The 21339-nt window shown below is 44.0% G+C and overlaps 1 protein-coding gene across 1 annotated transcript in view; it reads right to left on the reverse strand.

The window, feature by feature from the left end:
• The window catches only part of RFX6 (regulatory factor X6), a 52746-nt gene extending 41387 nt beyond the window's left edge, over window positions 1-11359 (reverse strand). The window contains exons 1-4 of the mRNA XM_074989118.1: window positions 10603-11359; window positions 9949-10105; window positions 7993-8116; window positions 3564-3625 (exon numbers count right to left, since the gene is read on the reverse strand). Of these exons, the coding sequence (XP_074845219.1) occupies window positions 3564-3625; window positions 7993-8116; window positions 9949-10105; window positions 10603-11359 (1100 nt within the window). The remainder of the gene's footprint in view (window positions 1-3563; window positions 3626-7992; window positions 8117-9948; window positions 10106-10602) is intronic.
• Window positions 11360-21339: the final 9980 nt, after the last annotated feature.

Here is a 21339-nt window from a genome sequence, read left to right on the forward strand (position 1 = left end):
TTATTATTGAAAGGCTGGGCCCAGGCTGGAGCATTACCTGGGGCCTGTGGTTGCATGTGCCAGTGGCCGCAATAGCAGCAGGAGTTTGCCTTCCCCCCACACTCACTATGCAGGTGGTAGGAGCAGCAGCTTGTCCGCTCCATCACCCTCCCATACCCACTATGCCTAGATTGCCCACAGCATGCCGTTGCTCCTGCTGCACACATGGTGAGTGGGGCAGGGGAGATAACCCCCACTGCTACTACCACTGCCATGCATAACCCCCAGCCCCAGAAAATCCCTTGGCCCCATTGCTGGGGGAGGCATAAGGGGGCAGGAAAGGAGTGGAGCCTTAGGGCCCATCTACAACTTGGGATGGCCCTAGCACCTAACCTCACACAAGGCCAGGTTGGGGACCAGCGTACTTTCATTAGTGAGTGGCTATGTCTCATTAGGCTATGTCTACACTACAAGTACTAAAGCAGCAGAGATGCTGTCTTGTAGCTATGCTGCTACTGTGTTGCTGTGTAGACATCTCCTATATCAATGGAAGGGCTCTTTTCTATCAGTAGGTAATCCATCTCTTTGACAGGTGATAGCAACGTTGATGGCAGAATGCATCCACTGACCTAATGGTGTCTACAGTGGGGATTAGGTCAAGCTAACTTTGGCTCTCAGGGTGTGAAATTTTTCTTCTCAGCCTAGTCAATCCACCTCTCCAAGAGGTGCATCTAGGTTGATGGAGGAAATCTTCCATTCTCCTGGCCACATCTATGAGTAGGAGTTAGGCTGACTGAACTAAGGTGAAATTTCTCACAGCCCTGAGCAATGTAAGTAGGCTAATACTGATCTACACTTCAAAAGTGTCTCAGTATAAACAAAAATCAAGTCCATGATGTGAAAAAACAACTTAAAAAAGACAATCCCAATGCCAGACCTTTGAGTGAAATCTCTAGGTGCCTTACCCACTGGAAGAAATTGTTAATCCATATGAAAACATGATACTGACAAGGTCAGTTAGTCTGTGCAATCTGTGGAGTAAATGCTGGACAAGCTGTGTTTCTATAATTATATTGTAAAATGTCTCAGAAAACAGGCGTGAGCAGTGATACTAGTTTCCACACGATTAAGGCTGGAGCTAGAGTCCCTTTACAAATGCATACAGTATTTTAAACAATCCCCTCAGCTTCATGGAAATCAAAGCACCTGACATTTCACAGATGTACGATATTTACTTAAGTTAGAATTGCCTTTTTGAAGCTTTGGGGCAAAACCAATTTATCAGGTATGACAGGTCCAAAAAACAGGTGCATTTTGGGGACTTTTTCTAGTATTTTCATGTTTACCATAGCACTAGAATGGCTAAACCTAAACTCTAGATTCAGTGGTTATGGGGCCTTTAAGAAGACTTGTTTAACTTGAGGGAATGCATGGGTTAGTAATTTATTTATGCAGACAGTGTCAACACCAGAAAATTTAGAAGTTTACATGAGATCAACTACAAACCAAAATTCTGGGACAAAACGCCAGTCTATACATACACTTTGGTTCATTTTGTTTTTGCTAATACTTATTTAACTTCAGTGCCTGAGAAACCATCAAGAGACAACAAACGTTGTTAAAATTTTTAAATTACAATTCATCTCCACTTTTGATTAAACTCAAAAACTAAATGCCATACATGGCATCTCCCGTGAGCTCTCTAGAAGAGCCACAGAGACAGTTCTCCTTTCCTGAGATTTCTGAGGTAAAGCCTAAAGTGAAAAAAACTAACCAATCAACCAAACAAACATCCATCAGGAAGTCTTTATAGAGTGTAAATAATTCAAGGAGGACACAACCTTATATTTTCCCTTTGGAAATCACCTTTCTTTTCTGTGCCTTGTTTTACAGGTTATTTAATAGTAAGATTGAAATCTTTCATACACAGAGTATTTTCCTGTGTAAACAGAAGGTTTGGATTTTCTCATTGCTTATTGTTTTTCTCCATCTTTGTTAGTGAATCTTTCCCTGGTTACTTGTCTTTGTTTTTCAGTTTTACCTCAATAAACTGTCATGCTGTTGTAATTTCTTCTTTCAGTCAAGTCTATTTTCCTATACCCTGATTCAGGAAAGCACTTAAACACATATGTAACTTTAAGCATGAGAGTAATCCTGGGAGTACTCCTGGATTTGAAGACACACACATATTTAGACACCTTGTTGATTAGTGTTGATATATTCACAGAAACATGGATACCATTTATATCCCATAACTTTCCTCATAGCAACATTGGCATTCTTAGGAAAAACTTCTGAAGCCAAGAAAAATTCACAAGTAAAACCTTGACTAAACTGGACCCAAGTTTGAGGTCTGCAAATTTTTTTGATCAATACCTTCTAAGAACAATAAAGTTTAACAAAACCCCCTCTCACCAGAGAAGTGTCTCCTCTCACTTTCGAAATCCCCTAATTCTAATTGAAGTACGACCTTTAGAATATTGTTAGAAATATTGTTAGGAATGGGAATTAGCCTGTAAAGCCACTCTAACAATCTCAAATCTAGCCTGGTAGCACAACCTATTTGACACTCTTATCTTCAAACAACACAGAATGCTGTTGCATCAGTAACTTCCCACATCAGGAAGAGAGTTTACTGAAATACCGGATTCCTGGTTTGGTTATTCACTAATTGTGCATCATGGAACCATTTAGACCACTGTGCTTCTTCTGTTCAATGTGCCATATGTAATGTATTGGTACATTGATACATGACATTGCTCCTTACTTCTGTAAGAAAATACACAATCCATGGAAAGACTTACTTTTTACATTCTTGAACCACAACCAAAATCACATGAGATATCTCAGTGAGCACTTCCTCAAAGCTCTCGAGGTATTTACCATTAGATTCAACATAATGTTCTGCCTAGGGCTAAAAATGCAAGTCAGGATTAACACAGACATCATTTACACAACAGGCATCATACTTGCTTACATGTAAAAACCCAACATGCTGTACGCCTGATGCACAATGCTCCACGGACCAGCTGTATAAATCAATTGATTAGACCAAAGAAGTCAACAGCTACAATTGAGAATTTCTCAAAGTCCTTATAAAACTGTCCTTACAAAGGTAATTTTGTTTCCTCTAGTTCAGTGCTAAATATCTGTCTCTAGTAGTTGCAGCTGAAGCTTTGCTGTAATTAGGAAATGGGAGTAAAAAGCTGCCGGGTTTGCAAACCAGACTAATAGCAATCATAATTCAATGGCGGATTTTTCCCAGCAAAAAATGAGCAATTATTAACAAATACCTGACAAAGGATTGCAGTCACCACAAAAGATCCTTGACATAAAAATAATGGAAAATCTGGGGGAAAGCAATTAAATTTAAAAATCGTACATGCAATATTTCTAAAATTCAGGTGTTTTTCAGCTTCCTCTCTCTCTCTCTCTCTCTCACACACACACACACCCTCCCCTTCTGTAGGTCTAGTTATCTGAATGGAGATTTTGGGGCTTTATCCATAAAATACAGACACAGAAGTACTTGCGTGTTGGTACAGCCTCTGCTCTACGTGGACATATGGATAATGATGGCTTACTTTGAATGGCCTCTTGTCCCAAGCCGCCGTGTGGTAAGCAGGGGGAATTTCTGGCGAATGGTCTAATAAGAAATCAGGCATATTAGTTACTTGCAAGGGCATGTTTCCTTTGTCAGTGGCTCTGAAATGTTTAATCTTGAAAAAGCAAGTGTAAGACAGTGGACAAATATTTACCCCCAAATATATTAAAAATAAAGAGTGCACATGTAGTATAAAGCATAGGTGAAAGTAACTTGAATTTCTCATAGGTACTGTCCTATCAACAACAACTGAGGTACTCCCGGGGTCAGCTAGAAGTTTTGTCCTGAGACAGGGTTAAGTGGAGGAGACCTGTAGATGACCTGTGCTCCACCCAGAGTACAGGGGTATAAGTCAAGTCACTGTCCTATCATAACTTCCCCTTGGGGGTGGGCGGAAATCAAGGTAGCAGATGGGGGTGGGGAATTGATAGAAGAGGCCTGGCAGAAATTTAAATGTGGGATGGAGTGCAAGGAGCTAAGGACATAGGGTTGAGATGCGTGTGGGAACCCAAGCTAAGGGGCTCAAGGTGTGGGATCTCAGGGCAGGGGTGCTGATGTGGGGGGGCGTGTTCAGAAGTCAAAGCAGGGAATGGGAGGGAATGGGACTGCAAAGGTCAGAGCAGTGGGTTGCAGGTTGTAGGAGCTTAGGGTATATGGGGGGGCCAGGTCAGGGCTGGGAATGCTGCTGCCATGGTGCCCAACCAAGCTGGAATGGCAAAGATGATGCAGCCCGGCTGCCCATGTACTGGGGTGGTGGAGACAGTGCTGACAGCCGTCTGATCTCTGGGGCTGGCCCAGGCAGTGGGGACTGCACTTCCCAGCCACCCAAGCATCCGGGCTGGAGCCTAGGTGCACTGTGGCTGCACAGCCCAGGGTACTGGCAGCATCCAGAGCCATGTCTCCAATTGGCCAGTCTCTTACTAGTGTGCTGCACTGGGATGAACCAGCTTACTTTCACCTCTGAGTATAAAAGAGCTAAGAGAACACGGCACAGAGCAAAACCTGTCACGTTTGTGATTAAAGAATAAGTGGTCCTTCAATGCTACAATCAAACAAACTGCTTATGCTTTCTAGAGCCCAGAGCAGAGGTGACTTGCAAGGTCATCCAAAGACTAGCCATCTCAGGAGCAACTATTCAATGTGCTGCACTTAAGTTGCCCTGGATCCTTTGCCCAAGCAGCTAGGGAGGCCATCAGGTGGAAGGAAGGAATGCGTTGCAGCACTTCTGCTCCTGCAGGTGCTGTGTGGTAAGTCTGGGCTCCAGAGGAGAAAGGAAGACTCCAAGCCTATGAGGGCTAGAAGGTGTTAGGTACCTGGTGTCCACACTGGAAAGTACTTCTGGCCTGGGGAGGAGTGAGGAAAGCAGCAGTACTGGGGAGCGAGTCAAGGCTGTGCAGGGGGGATGACGGGACTGGGGACCATGGGGAAAAGGCAAATGGCTCCTTGTGCTGGCTCCTTTCCTCTTGCTCCCCGCCCAACCTGCAATACAGCCCATAATGGAGAAAGCCAGCTTGGGGAGAACCTCCCCACTTCACTGCAGCAGCAAGGTGGGGCTCTCAGATCACATCGCCCCATTTGAGGACAGGAGAAAATTACAGGGGTGATCCAAAGACACTCACATGAGATAGCACAACATGCTGTGCTAATGCCTTTCAGCAGGCAGGAGTAGCTTTTAACAGCACACCTGGCCCTCTACACCTGCTGGGGCCCTGGCATCAGATCGAGACACTGAGTCATGCCAGCAGGATCGCTCTGCTGCCTGAGAAGAGGATGCAATGAGTGATCCCTTCCCCAGCAAGCCAGCTTTGCTGGCTGCAGTATATGGGGAAAGGAGGGGAGAAGAGATATGTCTTCACCCTCACCGACTCCCTTTCAAACAGGCAGAGCGCATGAGGGTGCTAACAATAGCAGGGCCTCTGCTTCCCAATGGGAAGGTCTCCAGGCTGTGGGAGCTGGGTATTACCTGAAGAATGGGCCTTCTGATTGGTTTTAATCTATGTCTGAGTAAAAACCAGTGACAGCAGGATTTCCACTGACAGGAGCATACAAGGACAGAATGCCTGCCATCCCTCTGACAGGACACCACAGACTCACAGCATGTGCCACACCAGCTCTCAGCAGGTGAATATTTGAATTTAGATAAAATCTAGGATCTCAAAGCACTTTGTGAACATGGATTGGTTGAGTTTTTCGCTCAGTGGGAAGTAGTAGTATTACAAATCAGAGGCACAGAAGGGTAAGTAAGTCTTCTAAGCTTGTACAGGGAGCCAGAGGCACAGCTAGAAATATGGTTCAGGAGGCCTGGCTACTACTCCTGTGCACTGATGACTCCAACACAATCACTCTGCATTCATCTTGCTGTATACTACACAGTACCAATGGAAACCTGACAAGAGAATATTAAAAAGGCCCCTGTATCTTTACATAAACAAAACTGCCATAAACCCTAAATAAGACCAGCAGGATTTGGCCCTTAGATACTTTGTTTTGCAATGGATTTATTTATTATCTTAAATCTGCACTCTGAAAGCTAAGACACACAAATCTCTCTCTCTTTTTCTCTCTTCTTCTCTCTCTGGCTACGTCTACACGTGAAGCCTACATCAAAGTAGCCTATTTCGATGTGGCGACATCGAAATAGGCTATTTCGATGAATAACGTCTACACGTCCTCCAGGGCTGGCAACGTCAATGTTCAACATCGACGTTGCGCAGCACCACATCGAAATAGGCGCTGCGAGGGAACGTCTACACGCCACAGTAGCACACATCGAAATAAGGGTGCCAGGCACAGCTGCAGACAGGGTCACAGGGCAGACTCAACAGCCAGCTGCTCCCTTAAAGGGCCCCTCCCAGACACACTTGCACTAAACACCACAAGATCCACAGAGCCGACAACGAGTTGCAGACCCTGTGCATGCAGCATGAATCCCCCGCTGCAGCAGCAGCAGCCAGAAGCCCTGGGCTAAGGGCTGCTGCACACGGTGACCATAGAGCCCCGCACGGGCTGGAGAGACAGCGTCTCTCAACCCCCCAGCTGATGGCTGCCATGGAGGACCCCACAATTTTGACGTTGCGGGACGCGGATCGTCTACACGGTCCCTACTTTGACGTTGAACGTCGAAGTAGGGCGCTATTCCGATCCCCTCATGAGGTTAGCGACTTTGACGTCTCACCGCCTAACGTCGAAGTTAACTTCGAAATAGCGCCCGACGCGTGTAGCCACGACGGGCGCTATTTCGAAGTTAGTGCCGCTACTTCGAAGTAGCATGCACGTGTAGACACAGCTTCTCTCATGTATATGACCCTTCCCCCCACTGGCACAGTAGCAGAGCACCTCCTAATGTTTAAGGTATTTATCCTCACAACAACACAGTAAAGGATATCCCCATTATACAGATCAGAAACTGAGGAACAGAGGAACTAAATGGCTTACCCAAGATCATGTAAGAAGTCTGTGGCAGATCAGGAACCTAAACCCCTGTCTCTCAAACACTAGGATAGTGCCCTAATCTTCGTTCCTCATCAATAGTCATTTCAATGATGCTTCAGGTAGCAGATGCACAAGATGAAAAATCATTGATCCCATGATCAGAGAAAATAACATTCACAATAATACTGTGTTAGTGGAAAGTTGTTGTTTCCTGAGTTGTGCTGACTGAAGTCATTTAATCAATGAGGAACTCCACAAATACATCCAAGATAGGTAACAAAATGGGAATAGGGAACATGTTATGCATTTTATGACCTGGAGCCGATTGCCATTATTGCTCTTTCATTAGACTTATGCATTTCTGTGAGCAAACCAAATGGATCCATGGCATTTTACAAAATTGATCCGTGATGCATTCTTGGTTTTCTAGTTCATTAACTGTATCTGGTTTAATTCGGAAAGTCTGTATCTCTCACTCTAATTAAATGGGTTTAGAACTCATTGGGTGAGAGAGATTGAAGAGAGGGGGAGTCAAAAGTTTCCAACTTAGCTACTCATTCTGATTTGCACTCTTCGTCTCCTACAAACATTACAACATTTCCCTGTTTAATTGCACTAAAAGCTGGCAAGTATAAGGTGTGTTTTCTATACCAAATCCCGCACTCTGTGCTTTTTACATGAAGAATCACATGGTCTCATTGCAAAATGATAACCCTGAGAGATCATGTCTCTTCTTGATTTCACAGTGCAAATCAAGAGGAATTGTAATTTCATTCCTTTGAGATGACTGTTTAACACCCCATTTAGAGGGAGCAAGGTAGGTCTAGTTGAACCCAATTCAATTCAAAGGCAGAGGCTCTAGAAAGCATAAGGACCCATTTATTTCTGAGAGTCATGATAATATAAGAGGAGTTAAACATGATCTCGAGGAAGAACTAGTCAAACAAGCAATGGACAGTCAAATATTTCCTCTTTACCTTCCCAAATGTTGCAGCACAGGCTGGTTCTAGCTTCTCTTTCCTGCAGAAGTCTAAATAATGGGCATAAAGGATGCATCGTGGTAAACAAACTCCTTCACACACAATGTAGTTTTCTTCCAGCCTGCAGAGTAAAAACAATAACCAGAATGAAAAGTCACTCCTTTTGTTTCCTCTTTTTATTTTCTCCCATTCCTTTTCCCTGTCCTTTCTGCAAAATTTGCTCAGAGTTCTATTTATAAGTTACTAGCAGTAATGTATTGTACAGCACCTTTGGCAAGATGGAGGAGTCAAAAGGCTTATTGCGATCTGCTGTGCTTTACGGAGGACCATGAGTACTGCAAATTCCTTCTCCAGAAAGAAAGAAAGAAAGAATAAAAAGCCACCACTTCAAAATAATGGGAGGAACTCCTCCTTGGTGTTACTCACTGAAATGCAATAAAGATATCCCTGGGGATAATTTTAATCCAAATCAATCATTTTTGACTGATCCAGAGCATAAATCTAAATCCTGATTCCATGCTTGGACGAGTTCAATATACAACCTTGGACTAAAAATCCAGTGCTAGGAAACACTGAAAATGCTTATTAAAGAGCCGCTAAACTAGAAGTCACGCACAGTCTCATCTAGAGGCTATTTTTGTTTACCTGACTCATGCTTGCATACCTTGGCGCTTCCTTTAAAAGTGACACAGAGGCTAACGGGAATGGACATTAAGGAGATACTTTAAGGATTGAAATGAAGCCTGCTTCTTCCATTTTGTACTAGGTGAACATGGCATTTGGGGATACCTCCATGCTGGCAGTTTGGTAGCTCTTTCAAACCCTCCCCACTTCTCCCCTGCACTATTATCAGTACCATTGCTGTACAACAGCCTCTCACCCCCCCTCCAAAATTGCATAAATGCATACATGGACTTTTTCTAGGAAACACTATTGAAAAAATTCAGGCCTCACTGCCTAGGGTAAACTAGATTGAGAAATCTGCAGTAGAAATGCAGCCTGGTATTTATTATGCAATTTTCACAGTAAGACAAAATGATTTTGGGGTCCTCCTTCAGTTTGTAACAAAGATCTGTTGACTTCTGCAAGAGTTATCTGACCTGAACAATGTTTCTAAGGGAATATTTGCCAAATAAGGACTGTTATTGGATGTTTTCTTTGCCCAAATAAAATACAGTAAAACTGGGGGTTCCAATCTGGGAACCATGACCAGTTCCTTACAACTCAGTAAAACGACCAAAGTTCTGGCAATTCAACCCTTCTTTCACTAATGTTTGTCTCAAGGTTATAAGCTACTTATTTTTAGAAGGAGAGATAACAGTACCATACTAAAATAATGTCTAAATAAGATGCTGGTTATTATTGCATTATTTGGTACCCAGAAGAGGATATTTCTTTTAGGATCCTCCTGCTTTTAATTGCTTTCAGGAGTGACACATCAATAGCAGTGAAAGTGCTCCTGAAGAGGTTGACTTTTCTATAAACAACCTCCTAATACAACTCTCATCCCATTTTACTCTAGTCTACATTAAAACCGTTAACTGCCACCTAAAAAAATGTGGAATATCTCCTTCAGGTATCTTGTGGACGATATTTTTAGATAAAGTGTTTTTCAAAACAGCACTAGATCAAATGGCAAATATTGTGAAAATGGGCTACAGAGAACAATTTCTTGTGTTGGTAGACAAATACTTAAATGTCCTTTGTGGCTTAAAATCCTGCATATTGTAACAGTTGATCTGCTTTACCTATGCACCAATAGATAGCAACAAAAGTAGTAAATGCACCGATAGGTAGCAATTTTCTGAAAGTAGTAAAGTAACTTCTTTTAGGAAAGCTTTCTTACAGAGATTTCACTCAGACTTTGTAAATAATTACTAGCATTCCTCGAAGAAAGAAAGCAGCTCCTTCTAGGGCAGGTGTGTTCAGTGTGTAGGTGTGTAAAAGCCTTACCACTGTAGGGTGAGCTGCGTTTGTTTCTTTTTATCCTTCATCATCTGTGTGATGGTCTTCTTCGGAGACAGGTTTTTGTCCAAGGATTTGACTTTACTCTCAGGGGTATCTCTATCCTCCTCTTCCGAGGAAAGGGCTTCACTGTTAAAATGCATTTCTGAGTGTCAGGGGGAAAAGAAAATAAATCCGAGGGCATCATTACATTTGTTCACCACATTGCCGCTGTACAGAGTATTTACCGTGTCCCTGCTCAGCCCTGCACGCCTATCCTTGGACTCTCTAGCTCTCTGCGTATGCCCGCGGGTCTGCCTGTGCGCACACAGGTGTATCACACACACACAACAACCTTTGCTCGGAGATGAGTTCGGTTGGGCGGACGGATCTCTGGAGTTCCGCTATTTTCTCTAGACCGCCTCCGAGCTGGGACAGGATCGGCGGCTTGCAGGCGGGTGTGCAAGCCAGCGATGGTACCACGCAGGCACCGGACCCCCCGGCTTGGAGATGCCACAGCCACGCTCCGCTGCAGGGCGGCCGCTCGCGGTCTAAGGGCGCAGGGAGGGAGGGGGAGCACAGAAGCGGCGCCCGCAGGTGGGAGGTGCGCGTTAGCGGGCGGGCGAGCGCAGTGCAGTCCCCAGGCGGTGGCCGGGCTCTTACCTGCCTTGATGCCCGCGGGCAGCCCCGGGGCGGGGTAGGCGAGCAAGGCCTTCCCCAGCAGCTCCGCATAGCGATCCTCCGGGGTCCCGGCGGAGCCCTGGGGCGGGGGCTGCGGCTGCGGGAAGGAGTCCTCCTGTCCGCCGGGCGCCCGAGCCATGCTCTTCACTAGCGCGGCCCCGCCCCAGCCGCCTCCATGCGAGCAGCTGCCCCCTGCCGGGGCAGGCGGCGAGCGCAGGGCCAGCGGCCCCCCGGGCCGCCCCTCCTTCCCCGGCCCAGCGGAGCAGCCGGGTGTCCCGGAGCGCTCGGGCGCCGGCAGATCAGCCCCGCAGCCGGCCCAAAGCGGAGAGGCACGTCGGGGGCAGGGCCGCCTTACACTGCATGGCCCAGCCCGGCTCCCGCCCGCCCGCCTGGCCTTTATGCGGCCGCCAGCCCCCGGCGCGTGGCTCGGCCCCCAGCCAAGGGCCCCTTCCCGGGGAGCCGCCGCGTGGACCGGACGGGGCCCGACGTCACCGCTGAGAGAGCGAGGCTTTGCCCCCGCCCGGGGAGCCGGGTTAATGGTTAACCGCGCCGCCCAGTGTTCCCGCGGGGAAGGGGCTGGTTGCAGCCCCCAGGTAACACCCCCGCCGTGCTGGAGATGGACCGCTCTGAACGCCTTCCTGAGCGGGAACCTCCGAGGCTCGTCGGTGGACGGTGCTGAAGCTGGAGTCGTGCTACAAGCCCATCGAGGTACAGAAGCTGCCCAGACAGCGGTTACCATCCCGCGGGGGACCCAGGGGTGTAATGTGCAAACTTCGAACTAGACGTTCCCTTCCCCGTGGCGGAAACATCCAACTCTGGGGAAGGTGTTAAATAGTGAGAGAGAAAAACTGTTGCAGCATGTGAAATACACGAAGAGGACAGGAAATGCTGAATTAGCTGCAGAGCAGATGCCCCGGCCAGTAAGGCTAAGGCTGCTCCTAGATGTACCTGTTAATTTAAAACAAAATTTAAAAAAATATGAATTCATGTTTTTTAAACCAGGGGAAAGAATTTTCTGCACAGCGCACACAGTTAAAGCACTCCTCCCTGCCAAGCAGCAGCCAAGCTTGCAGTCACTCGGGCACTTGGAGCCGGGCAAGGGGCACTGGCATGGCCCGGCCAGGTCCAGCCTGCTGAGCCCTCCCAGGTCCAAGCTGAGGGGAGTGTCTGCAGTGCCCTGAGCAGGGCCAGGAATCAGGGATGCACCTACCTGCCATTCTGTTACCTGACTGTTACCCAAGACCCGTGCTGGGCTTTAATGTGACTTGCAGTTGTAGTGCTGGAGTTAAGGGCCAGTGTTACCCACACACCTAGTGGGTGTGGTTCACTGTCCCATGTAGTGGCACCCAGATCCGGAGAAAGAATGAGTCTTCCCTATAGCCTTAGCTGAGTGGGAGTTAGCTTTAAGCTCAAATTGTAGAGGCACCTGCATTAAGCTCCAAAGTGCCCCTATTTGAGTCCACACCCTCCGGGTTACACAGGTGGGGAAGTTGTGTCCAGAGGGAGGTCAAGTTTTTAAAATTCAGTTGTTGAAATCACAACAAGATGTTTTGAGTTCACTGAGAGGAAACATCACACTCAACCAACCTTTGCTGTAGTAATTAGGGGGGTGGATAGCCTATCCTGAGTTAGGATGAGTTTTTTTTGTTTGTTTTGGTTTTGTGTGTATTTGTGTTCATGTCATTTCAGGATGGGACAAATATGTAATTCATGGGATTTCCTAAGGAATGGAAAATCCAGTTCTGACCACCTTTGGAAAACAGCTTTCCTACAGGTATACATACTTAACCTGAGCTGAGCACTAGCTCTGGCCTGATGTGCCAGAAACAGAAGAGGGACAAAGGATTTTGCTTTGCCTGCCTTGTTCCTGAACAAGCCAAAACTTTGCTCCTGGAGTGCAAGGGCTCAGGAACTCTGAGCGTGGGAAGGGCAAGGAAGGGGTAGTGTGAGGGCAGAGCCAGGCCCTACCGCTTCACTGGCACCAGTTTGCAGTGTTGGGCTGTCATTCATGATTACTGAAGCAGTTGCTCCAAGCATGCAGTCTCCCAGCCTCCAGCACCTTGCCCCTTGTGGCATCATGCACTGCTGGGCCGCAAGGCAGAGCACTGCCATTCAAATATCAGGAGTTTCAACCCCTCTCCACAGGTGTCAGATGATGCAAAGTGATGTTCAGCCTTTCCTCAGGACCACAGCATCAGACCAACATAGGTGGTGTTGCCAAGACAGCAGTGTCTTCAGTCATGTATGCCAAAAGGATCATAGCTACTGTGTGAAAAGGAATGGCAGCATTTAGAAATGGGAAAGACCTGTGAGGTCACCCTAGTCATTCTTCTGCCAAGACACGATTGCTCCCACTAATATGTCTTAGCAATCGATCCATTCTACTTTTAAGCATCCAAAGGAACCATGTTTCTTCCATTTCCCTTTGAGTATTGTTCCACAGCCTAATACATGTCACTGGCAGGAAATCATATTCAGCCTAAGTCTTTCCTTATTTACTTTCATCTTCTTACCTCTGGCTGCAACGTTCCGAAATTTCTCTCCTTCCTTAGTAGTGTACAGTTCCTACATCTGTGAACTATTACCATGTACCTTTTCCCTCCACCTTTACTCAGCACTTACCATTCAGCATTCCAACTATACACAGAAAGCCAAATGCTGACAGCCTGACTTAGCTTATACTTCAGTTCTTACTCAAAGCGTGCAGAGAACTGTCAGCAAAAGATATGCAAATTACACAATGCATTTGCATATCTTTGGCAACAGTTCTGTCGGGAGAGGCTTTTCTGACATTTGGCCTGTCCACGCTGGGCTCAATGTTGGAAACCCCTGCTTGATTGAGACATCTCTTTTTCCTCATGGAATGAGGAATGCTCCCGACTGGCAGATCTCTGCCAACAGATCTGCAGTCTGGATGCTTGCTCTGTTAACAAAACAGATGTTTTGATGACAGAGCCCTGCAGTCTAGACATAGGCCTAGTTTCACTGGTGCAACTGCATTGCTATGGTATAAGTAAGAGCAGAGTTCACTATCTACCCAGCATCTGCAGAGAATAACATACAGTTAACCATTACCTGTATTTATAAAAATGCTTACTTATGTAAATCATGGAATTTCACTGAGAGTTGATTTCACTGAGACATATTTGGGAATTTGGCCCAAATTATTAGCTCTCTCAATATTTTCTCTAAAGTAATTCCTTCCAGTCCCTAATTATTTGTAACTGTCTTCGCTGGCACACTCTAGTGTGTTGGGTCTTTTTGGCCAGGAGGTACCCAAAACTGAATGTACTATTCTTTGTGCAGGAACCAGATTCTCCTCATACTTCAGGTTGAACCTCTCTTATCCAGCACCCTTGGGACCTGACCAGTGCAAGATGAGAGAATTTGATGGACAAATGCAGGTCAGCATTGTCTATCACATTACCAACTCTTCTGCTGCTTATTGGCCTCTTAGAAGACATTTAGGGGTAAATTACAATTAAATAACAGCACAGAACATTGGGAGCCAGGACTGGTGGTTGTAAACAAACTTTATGGGACCATGTGAAACTAGGCCACACCCATGACAAGTGGTCATCCAGCTAACTAAAATCATGCCTGGTTACAGATGAGAGAGTTTTGGATTAGAGAGGTTCAATCTGTACTTTGGAGGAACTCCGCTAAAACCAGCAAGATTACTCAAGCGTAGAAATGGAGTGAGACAGTGGTGAATCAGGCTTAGGAAACAGTTGGCTTCCAGCGTTGGTGCAGTCAGACACCTGTGCAGTGCCTTCTTCCTGTCACACAGCTGCTCAGGTTCTGTCATGATCTGGCCTAGAGAGTGAGAGAGACAGAGACCTAGAGCTGGAAAGAACCCTGGCTTCAATTAACCTTACCTAAAGTCTGCAGTGATTTTTAAGAGCTATTCAAGCAAATCTAACTGCTCAATGGATTTACTAACCTTTGTTTGGCTCATATAAACAGCACCTATTTCTCCTTTGAAAGCCAGCAAAAGGGTGTCCGGTGGTGTTGCCAGCTTAATAGAAAACTAAGCATATGTTTGCCACGGTAAAGAAAGAGAATAGGATAAGCTAGTGCCCCTATGTAAACACACACTGCGTGTATGAGAACTAGCATCTCATCCAGTGCCACATTATGTGAACAAACATGTCTACTCTATAATTAATAGAAACAAAATAAGTAAGCATTTTTATAAATACAGGTAATAGTTAACTGTATGTTATTTTCTGCAGATGCTGGGTAGATAGTGAACTTTAATAACCCTAAAATAGTTCCAACAGGTGTTTTTTTTTTGTTTGTTTGTTTTTTGAAAACTGTATGCTGATGATATACTAACCTAATCTATGGAAGGAAAAATTATCCTGGGGGTATGGAGTTACTGTGTGCAAAAATAGTTTCCTTGAAAGCAGGAAAAGCAAAAATGCATTTGGGATTTATAACTTCATCAAAATCCACCTCTCACCTGTCTCCTGAAGCTACCCCTCTTGTTTTTCTCTTGGTGTCTATCTTTTGTTTTGATTATTCCAGCCTGAACTGTTGTGTCAGGCCAGTCTGCTTCCTTACAGTCTAGCCAGGATGCTGAAGCAAAAAGTGTGACTTTCTATTGCTTCAGTCATGTTGCTGCTATATTGTTATTTTCCCTCAATATTACATTATAATGGGGATTTCTTTTAAAATAAATAGCCTTCACAGTTTATAATATATTTATGCATAAAAGTGGAAAAGCTATTGTTTACTGTTTATCCTAATGAGTCACAAATAGCTGCTGACAGCAAACTAAAATTAAATAACAGAACGCCACTTGCCATCACCTACAGCCCTCAGCTTAACTCCCCCCCACAGTGCATCATTGACAATATACAGCCTATAATGGAACATGATCCCTCACTCTCACAGGCCTTGAATGGCAGGCCTGTTCTTTCCTACAGGCCTCAAGAAAATACTCACTAGCAACTACTCACCATACCACAGGAACTCTAATGCAGGAACCTATCCCTGCAGCCAACCCTGTTGCCAGCTCTGTTCGCATATTTATGCTAAAGACACCATCACTGGACCTAACCACGTCAGCCATGCGATCAGGGACTAATATGTCTGCACATCCACTAATGTGATATATGCCATCATGTGCCAGCAATTCCCCTCTGCCATGTACATTGGGCAAACTGGACAGTCTCTGCACCAAAGGATGAATGGATGTAAATCAGACATCAGGAACTGCAATATATGTAAACCTGTAGAGGAACACTTTAACCTCCCTGGACATTCAGTAAAGGATCTGAAAGTTGCCATTCTCTTACAGAAGGATTTTACCACAAGAATACAAAGGGAAGCATCTGAACTGGAATTCATTTGCAAGTCTGACTCATTTTACCAGAGGCTTAACAGAATTTTACACATTAAAAGGACAATTTCCCCACCTTTGATATTTGCAGGAATGGCACACATCCAACTTAATTTACTTCTTCCACTGCTCCTATTGATGACAGGTGACTACCCCTCTTTCTGATTCTTCTCCTCCTCCTCTTTCCTTCCCCTCTCCCCTCCCCATGTAAACCCTGGATTCTTATTATCTGCTCCAAATCTGAAGAAGTGGCCCTCCGTCTTTAAGGTGCCCCAGGACTGCTTGTTTTTGTGAAGTTACAGACTAACACAGCTACCCCTCTGAGATTATTTCCTGTAGATTTGGGTTGTCAGGAAGATTATTAAATCTGTGTCAGAATTGCTGCATTTTAGGTGCTCCAATGCACTCGTTCAACTTCGACTTGCCTTAAAATTTTCACTGGGTCTAACAGTGTTGTCTTCAGGGGGCAATGATGTCCTGCTCTCCTAAAGTGTCCTAGAGCTGCTCATCCTACCTATAGGGATCAGTCCAAGTGCTACAACATCTCAGGGATCACTTTGTGTTCTGTTCTTCAGTAGTGGTTCCACTGCAAGTGCAGTGTTCTTCACACCTCACTCTCCTCTTTGTGGCTCCTTTTAAAATATCTGTCTGCTGGAGCATCACTATCAGTTAACCTCGGTTTTTTTGTCTTCTCTTCTCCAAGCAGTATGTCCAGCCTGTGTGCCTGCACCATTTGATCTAGTCTGTGACAGACCCCACAAAAACCATAGCTTGTTTGTTCTCTAGAGCGCTGTCAATTGGATGGTCATAAAACTGCATGGCTCATTTCAATCTGCACTTGCCACACTAGCTGGAGTGAAGACCCTCGCTGAATCTCATTGCACCTCTTTATGTCTTCTCTCCTACTCAGGCTCCTGCAAGCACTCAGTATGTGTTCCATCATCTCTTCCTTTTTAGATCACCTTCTGCAGTTCAGGGAGCAAATCTGCTGGTCATTTTGTTGCCATATTTTTGTGGCTGTGTTGGTCCCTGGATATTAGAAATAAGGTGTGTGAGCTAATATCTTGTATTTGACTAGGCCTGAAGAAAAGGTTTGTGTAGACATGAAAGCATGTCTCTTTTACCAACAGTAACTGGTCCAATACAAGACATTATTTCATCTACCTTATGTCTCTTTTGAGGTATCCTTGTACAAACTATGAGTTGGTTAATCTAGGTTATCACTAAAGTTTTAAATCTTTCTCACCCACTGTCCGTCCATACATTGATTTCTGTCTAAATCTTGCAAGTCTGTCTTTTGCAATTTGTTTTCTATTTTCTTTGATGCTTTGTTGGACTGGGATGTACAAACAGCCATTGCTTGTTATTGCAACCAGACAATCTTTTATTCTCACTCCTTTTATATTCTGCATTGTCAGTTGCTTCCTCTGGAGACAGCACACTTTTTCCTTCATCACAACATCCAATGTACATCCTGTCCATATCCTGAGTGATGTTCATTACCCTAGACATTGCCAGGAGCCATCTTGTTTGGATGTCAGGTTTTTTCTTCTCTTTTTGATCTCACGTGATCACTCTAGGAGTGTACTCTACAACTGGTATCACTCACATATGAATGGCACCAATCAAATTCTTCAGATTTGCCCTTAGAGTAGTTTTCACATATAATAATCTTTTTTTACTTTTCCTTTAACTTCCTTATGTTGTAATTCCAAAAGTTCCCTAATTTCAAGGGGGGGATGATGATGATGATATGATTATTACTAGATTATTATTATTACTAGATGATATGATATGATAGTATTATTATTACTTGATTATATGATTATTACTATTAATAGATTAGGATCACATTGTACCAGTGCTGTACAGACGCAGAATTAAATGATGATTCCTGCCCCCAGTCAACTTACAATCTTCAGATAAGAAAAGACACAACATGTGGTGATAGGGGAATACAAGGAAGAAGACTAACCATTGCAAGATTTTTGTGGGCATCATAACAAAGGAGAGTTCTGAGAAGAATTTGAAGGTAGATTTAAGGAGCACCTCCCAAGTGTGAGGGTCAGTATGGGAAAAGATGCCTGTTTGGAAATTTAGTAAGGGTACATCTAAACTTACTGGAAGATTGACATTGTGGTCAATATTCTGGGGTTTGATTTAGCATGCCTAATGAGGGCACACTAAATCTAAGCATCAGGGCTCCACTGTTGACCCTGGAACGTCTCACTTCTGTGAAGAGTAAGGGAAGTCGACAGGACACTTCCACCCATCAACCTCCCACTGTGGGGATGGTGCAACAAATCCATTTCCAATATTTTGACTCTACTATGCAGTTCACATAGCTAGAGTTGCGTATCTTATATCAATTTTTCATTGTAGTGTAGACCTGGCCCAAGTTGGCAACAGTAGGCTGATAGTCTCCCCCCAGCATATCTGAGCTAGCAGTGCCTTACTTCAAGGCTCTGCACAACTCTGTCTCCCTCTGTACTTATACTTACTTCTGCCTACTCACTTCATTGCACTCGAGCTTCCAACCAAAACACTTCCCTTTGTAGTATGTATGTCAACTTAGGCAAAATTCCATATTCCACATGCTGCACCTTAAATATAACGAGACTTCTTCTGTGTGTGTTGAAGAGTGGTGTTCTGAGACAACTGAAAAGGGGTCTTACAAAATGAGAGACACACTATATGCTCTCTCTTCTTGGAAATTTATATTTGTTCTTTGTTCCTTCATGCAATCTCAAAAGCAGTCAATCAAATAGAAAGGGCATGATTTGTCTTTTGGTTATTTGTGTGTTTATGTATGGATAGCATATTGTATTCACCAAACCTTACCACTTTTATCTCTGGGCCTTCTTCCAAAGTTTGCTTCATCATCTGGAGAAAGTGTCCTGTTTCTTTTGAATTAAATAATAGAAAATCTCACTCTTTCCATGAAGCCTTTCAAGATGGATTTATGCTAGAAACGAGCACAGTGAAGATACTAAAGATCTGCATTATCTTTGGTCTGTGGCCTTTATTTGCCTAATATTGCAAACTTTATGATAGTCTAAAACCTCTGGAGCAAAGATTGCATCTTCTGCATATTACATAGAGCTGAACACAGTAGTGCTCAGTTAATTAATACAGGAGGCATGGCTGGGCTACCATGTTACATTATAGTGCATTCTTTTCTGCCAGCTGTTGGGATGGTGTTTTAGAAGTTAGTGAAGTTAACCAAATAGTATTTCTATAACACAATATTTCATGTTTCACATTCTGAGTTTGAAGCCAGCCAGGCAGTAAGATGGGTTTATGTCACATCTTTCCCCAGATGCTGTCTGAGACTGCCTTCACTACATTGCAAACATTTGCTCCCCAGGGAGAGAGAACATTTTGTAGAGTGGGTGGGCATTCATAGCTCCCATTGGCTTCATCTTGATATGTGAGTGCACAGCACATCTGAAAATTGAGTTCACTAGCCCAGTCAGAATGCTAGTTTCAGTCAACATTGGGCATCAAAAACGATCTTCTTAGCATCCTATATGCAAAGAACCCCTTTATTTATTCTTTTCCTATTCAAAGTCACAACCATGATTTCTGTGCCTGCACTTCTGATGGTGGTTTCTAGTGAAACTCATGCCTATGAAACCACTCACATTCAACAGATTTTGGATACAGACCTGAAAAATTCCTGAGATGCCAGTGTTTGGGCAGGGTCTAATAGCCTACATTTGTTCAATGGCATGCTAGAACTATGGTGACCAGTTTGTAGATGATATATTTTATGCCAGCTTGTAGACATCAGTATCTACCAAATGGGTGCAACTTTTCCTCCTTATGCTGCCAGCACAGCACATAGTAGTTAAATGTTTTGATCATTATTTACATCAGCATGACTTGACTAAATAGGAGTATCTGAGCGCTAAACAAAAAACAGTGTGGAAGATAAATATGTAATAGAAGTAAAATTTGCTATTGATTTGTTCTCGTGTAACTTTTTATGTTGACACAAGTGTATGGAAACTATGTTATAGTCTCCCTTGACAAATGCACTACAATAGAAATTTTGATAGGGTATTGATTTGTGGATTATCAACATCTCTTTTTTTTGGCATGATCAAACACTTATTCCTTTCCAAATATATTTATAGTTCTTTAAATGTACAGAACTGTCAACTTCACACTATTATCAAGTTTAAAGTAAAAGGCCTGGTCCCCAGCTGATATAAATCAATGCTGCTTATTAATTTCAGAGGTGGTATGGCAGTTTACGCTAGTTCTGCTTCTGTACTATTAACTCACTGCTGATGATCAATGACCATCAGTGTGTGAAGTAAAAGCTGTGCTTTCTGTACATCTGCACCTCATTTTAGTTACTTTTTGGGCTTGAAAATCAGGAAATTAGAAAGAACACCTACAGTACCCATCACCTCACTTATTCACCAGCTTTATGCTTTGAATCCTGAGGGTTTGGATGAGATCAGATAACTAAGGACATTTTTGAGCTTCTCAGACAGCCAATATTACCACAATAGTTAATGTATAATAAAAATGAGCTCTAAATCTCTTCTTGAAGTCAGGGGAGGTTTTCTCCGCTCCCAGAATATGTCTTCCATGTTTCCATAGCATTTTATACAAATTCTGCCCTGGAGGAATGGGACTGTAGCTGTAGAACTTAGTTCCAGTATATCACAGATACATTGATTCCTTGATCTGAAGGTCAGAAATGACCGTTATGATCATCCCCACAATAACACAGGCAGCAGAATTTTGTCAAATAATTTCTGCATCAGGTCCATAGCTTCTGGTTGAGCTATGGAACGTGTTTTAGAAAAGGCAGCCATTCTTGATCTAAAGACTTCAAGTGGCAGATAATCCACCACACTTCTCAGTAAGTTGTTCCATTGTCCCTCCCTGATTAAAATTTGAACCTTAGTACTAGCCTGAATTTGCCTGGCTTTAACTTCCAGCCAGTGGATCATGTTAAACCCTCATCTACCAAGTTAAAGAGCCATCTATGCTCAGAATATAATATTCTTCCCATATAAGTACTTACAGTCTGTGATCAAATCCTCTCTCAATCTTCTCTTAGCAGAGGTGAAAGTAAGCGGATGTACCTTGGTACACAACTCTGTAAACAGCCAGCAGGGAGCTGTTTAAAGAGCTGGTAGGGACCCGGGTTGCACTAGAACAATACCTGTAAAAAAATGTAAGTTACTTTCATCCCTATCTCTTAGATAAACTACATGGATGGATCTTTTTTCTTTTTCTTTTTTTTTTTCGCTGTAAAGAAGATTTCAAGACCTTGAGTCACTTTTGCAGCTCTTTTCTGAGCTATTTCCAATTCATTCACATCATGTTATAGCTGGTCAAACTCACTGGGG

Source organism: Carettochelys insculpta, chromosome 3, assembly GCF_033958435.1.
Source record: "Carettochelys insculpta isolate YL-2023 chromosome 3, ASM3395843v1, whole genome shotgun sequence".
Classification (NCBI taxonomy): domain Eukaryota; kingdom Metazoa; phylum Chordata; order Testudines; family Carettochelyidae; genus Carettochelys; species Carettochelys insculpta.